Source organism: Centruroides sculpturatus, unplaced genomic scaffold (assembly GCF_000671375.1).
Source record: "Centruroides sculpturatus isolate CEXI.00-Female unplaced genomic scaffold, Cexi_2.0 scaffold1188, whole genome shotgun sequence".
Classification (NCBI taxonomy): domain Eukaryota; kingdom Metazoa; phylum Arthropoda; class Arachnida; order Scorpiones; family Buthidae; genus Centruroides; species Centruroides sculpturatus.
In genome coordinates this window covers 125,688-130,176 of record NW_019385492.1, presented here as the reverse complement: position 1 = coordinate 130,176, position 4,489 = coordinate 125,688, and the positions used below count along the sequence as shown (strand labels likewise).

Below are 4,489 nucleotides of genomic sequence, written 5' to 3'. Positions count from 1 at the left end.
GGGGGGGTCGGAAATCGCAATAAAATTTGTAATTTTTTAAAAATATTTAAAAATATATGCAAATTTCGATGTCACCCTACTTTAAACCCTTGTCCTCCCGAGACTTCTATGAGAATGTCCCGGGAAATCCGACTCCAGCTGTGTTCAAGGTCATCCAGCTGTGTAAACAATAACTCATCGGTGTTAAATTTCACAGAAAGGCGAGTTAAAAAAAAATAAAATTTGTTAAGGGTATTAACCAGTAACGTGCCGTAGGGGGGACGGTAGAGGCGGTCCGCCCCGGGCGGCACTTTTTAGGGGGCAGCAAAATTTCACAATGAATAATAATAATATTTTGTAAAATTTTGAAACATCCTAATCTATACTTGCATCGCGCTTACGATAGTGCTATCGTCCGGACAGCCCGGGGAATTGGCTCACCGGGTGTACTAGTAACTTGTTCATCCGAGGAGATCCTGCGAAACCTGTTAACCTTTTTTTCTCTTTTTTTTTCTTTATCTGGTCTTCACAATTTGATATCAATCGAACTCACGATAAATTGCTCGTATGCACTCGCGCCATCTATCATAGGATAAATGTACTATGCCAGAAACCTTCGCGAGAGTGTATTAAATTAAAAAACTTCCCAAAGTTTCATGGCAATCGGATAAACGGTGTGGTAATGCATGAAGGACATACAGACAGATATACATTCATTTTTATAAACATATAGATTATCAACACCGAAATTTTTATTACTTCACTTTTGCCTTAGAAAATTTTCTAAAATTATTCATAACACAAAAGTTATTCTTATTGCATAATTTCTAATTGTGTAACATTATAACAATTTATTTTTAAAAAATGTCTGCAATCTGTTTTTATTAAGCCTGTAAGTTGTTTTGAAATACAGAACTGTAGAATCATATTTGATCTTCAATTTAAAATTTCAGCGGAGGCATCTTAAATAGAGATTAAATTGTATCTACTGATATTTTTAACCATTGAGTGCCTGATTCTATTGAAATCATTTTTTTTCGTTTGATTATATGTACGACAGATTAGTTTTTGGCACGTCTAATGTTGTCGCATAAACACGTCTAATGTTGTCGCAAGAATATTCTGCACGCATAATCAATTAAATCATAATTGAACATTATGTATTATGATTTAATTGATGTATCCTACGAAAGTTTGTTTGCTGATAAAATCTTAGAGATTTATGAATGTGATGTTAGAGTTTCTGTTACGAATTCATAGAATATATTGTCACCTTTTTACATTGCATGCGATTTAAAAGAAGCAATTATGAATTGAGATAATATTTTTACACAAATACGTAAATACTTTTAAAATGTTTATGTACTTATATTATTTACGCAAAACATTTCGTTACCAATAATGAAACGACATTAATTTCGATAGACGTCTTTACTAATGTCCTTGTTGGGAGAGATTCCAATTACTTCCGGTAAAGTGTCCGTGAAAGGAAAGATTTCGTACGCTTCTCAAGAAGCTTGGGTGTTCAACGCAACTATCAAAGAAAATATCTTGTTTGGAGAAGAATATCAAGAAGACAAATACAGAAAAGTCTTGCATATAACGGCTCTAGAAAAGGTAAGATGATTTTTACTCTTAAAAGCTATACTTTTGATTTCTTACTTCTATCTAGACGAAAAGTGATTTGTCCAAGACTAAAAAAAGCAATATTTTTTTATAAACAAAGTTAAATAAAAAAGTTGATTTTGTAGTCTTGGACTTTAATAAAAAGCGGTTATAGGAAACATGACATAAAATTAAATATTATCAGCCCAAATAGTGATTTTAAATACAAAAGACACAGATTTATCTATTTAAACACCGCCCATAAGTCAAATACTTTTAGAATTCAATCGTTTTGTTTAGTTTTAATAAAGTTGTCAATGCACATTACATTGAACATAATTACCTTGTATGTTTATTTTTACTACTTTTAGGATATTAGCTTATTTCCTAAAGGAGATTTGACAATCGTAGGAGAAAGAGGAGTGATAATGAGCGGTGGGCAGAAAGCAAGAATTAATTTAGCAAGGTAAGACAGGTCTTACGTAAAACTATATTTCTACGTGTGAATATATAAAAGTACAATTTTAATAGGAATAACACAAATATACCGCAATAATAAATACATTTTAATGAAATTGAAATATTGTTTATAAGTATACTAGTTTTGATTATAGTTATTACATCCTGATAAAAATAATCACCCGAAACCTATAGGCTATAGTTTCACTTCTCACTGACATTTTCTAAATTCCCCGTGGTTGTATTTGTTAAAAGTAAAACAAATAAAATATTTATCTGTTATCAGATAAACCACTTATTTTGTTATTTCGTGGTGAGATAGTAGGGACATCGTGTGCTAATTTTTAATACTTTATTTGATGCTATCTCTTCTACTTCGTAATATAAAACACGGAAAACACTATTAAACAATGGAAGAAGAGTTGTTTTATTTATTTATTATTGGTGATATATTTTCATATTTTCCAGAGCGCTATATGTGGATGCCGATATTTTCCTCCTGGATGATCCACTGAGTGCTGTTGATGTTCCAGTGGCAAAACATATCTTCGAAAAGTAATTATTTATTAAATACTTTCTGAACATTTCGATACATTTTAATTTTCAATCTATTTCAGATGTATAATGGAATATTTGAAAGAGAAGATATGTATTCTAGTTACGCATCAAATACAATTTTTAAACTCTGCGTGTAAAATTTTAGCGTTAAAGAAGGTGAATACGTTAATTGTTTATTAGTTTTGTATTGTAAATTACTTTTTACGGTAATAACGACATTCTTAATTAAATTAATTAAGAATGTCGTTATTACCGTAAATTATCAAATTTGTGTACATTTTCAGGTATACAATATTTTTATATATAAAAACAGAGAAGTAATTGTATTTATATATACAATTAATATATTTCAGGGGAAATGTGAATTTATTGGAAATTTTAAACAATTGGAGAATTTAGAAATGCATACAGTAATATTACCAAAGGAAGAAGTCTCTGAGAACAGCATTGATTTAGAGAGTGCGGTTTTTAATGACGACGACGATGATGATGATAAAATTGAAAGTTTTCAATGTGATAGGAATGATGAAATTGAAGACAGAAACAAGAGTAATGAGGTAAGAATTATTCATTAAGTAATTATCTGAGTGAAAAATTTCAGAATGGAATTAACTGGTGTTCAGCAGTTTTTATTTCTCGGATTGATTTCTCAAGACTTGTACATGATGAATGTTTAATTATAACAAATAATAATTTGATTCTAGGAATAAATCGTTATTATGAATTTATTTTCTACAATTTATGAATACACACTTTTCGAATATGTAATACTAACATCAATAAACGTATTTATATTAACATCAAACGTTAAATGGCAGAGCTATCACTTTAAGTGTAAATCAATACAATACAATACTAATTTTAGGAAGGGACTACTTTATATCAATATTATACAGAAAAAATTACTAAACGCTTTTGTGCGTTTAAAACAGCACGCAAACTTAAATACTTTGAGTCTTTAAAATAATTTTGTGATATTTTTTCTTATTTAAAGAAATTCTTAAAGAATTTACTCTTGAAAAGATGTTTTATATCTGAGATCAAAATTAAAAACAGAATTTTCTTATGATGTTCGTTATAAAATATTATTCTAAAATACAAGGTCTGTTCAAAAAGTATCGGACCTTTTTTTCCGCGTAAACCAATGATGCGCGACAGGCCTCCTTCGGTGGAGTTGTGGAGGGGACAGCAATGCACAGCCCTGAATTTTTTTTCGCCTGCAGGAAGCGTCAGTCGTTGGCAATCGGCCTATGAGTGAGGTCATGTAGTGCGCTCTCGTCGGATTCCACTAAGTTGGAAAATGATTGAACAACGTGAGCAGCGATATTACATCAAATTTTGCCAAAAACCTTGGCGATATCCAAGCGAAAACCATTCGCAAGATTCAGCAGGCTTTCGGGGACGATCCTCGAGGCCAAAAAAAGCGCGGCAGGTCCGCAGCAATATCAAAGGTCATGTTGACAGTTCTTTCCACTCTCGTGGGGTGGTGTGTCGTGAGTACGCACCACAAGGCCAAACCATCGCAAAGGAGTACTACCAGGAGGTCCTTCGTCGTATTTCCGATGCTGTGCGACGCAAACGACCGGATCTGTGGTCGATCAAAACTTGGCAGCTCCATCGTGATAACGCATCCGCCCATTCTGCGCATCTGATTCGGGCTCTCGTCGCCAAACATAACACTCCTGTGGTTCGTCACACTCCGTACTCTCCCCATATGGCTCCGTGTGACTTTTGGCTATTTCCCAAGCTGAAAATGCCGCTAAAAAGAACCCGAATTTAGTCGACAGAAGACATCGTGCAAAATCCGACGGACCGGCTGATGGCCATTCCAAAAGATGCGTTCCAGCAGTGTTTCCAGCAATGGCAGGAACGCTGGGAGAAGTGTATA

At 33.1% G+C, this 4,489-nt stretch overlaps 1 protein-coding gene across 1 annotated transcript in view; it reads left to right on the top strand.

The window, feature by feature from the left end:
- The window catches only part of LOC111639491 (multidrug resistance-associated protein 4-like), a 114,293-nt gene that overhangs the window by 55,852 nt on the left and 53,952 nt on the right, over nt 1-4,489 (top strand). Inside the window, exons 11-15 of the mRNA XM_023385382.1 lie at nt 1,405-1,596; nt 1,956-2,050; nt 2,512-2,598; nt 2,661-2,757; nt 2,955-3,158. Of these exons, the coding sequence (XP_023241150.1) occupies nt 1,405-1,596; nt 1,956-2,050; nt 2,512-2,598; nt 2,661-2,757; nt 2,955-3,158 (675 nt within the window). The remainder of the gene's footprint in view (nt 1-1,404; nt 1,597-1,955; nt 2,051-2,511; nt 2,599-2,660; nt 2,758-2,954; nt 3,159-4,489) is intronic.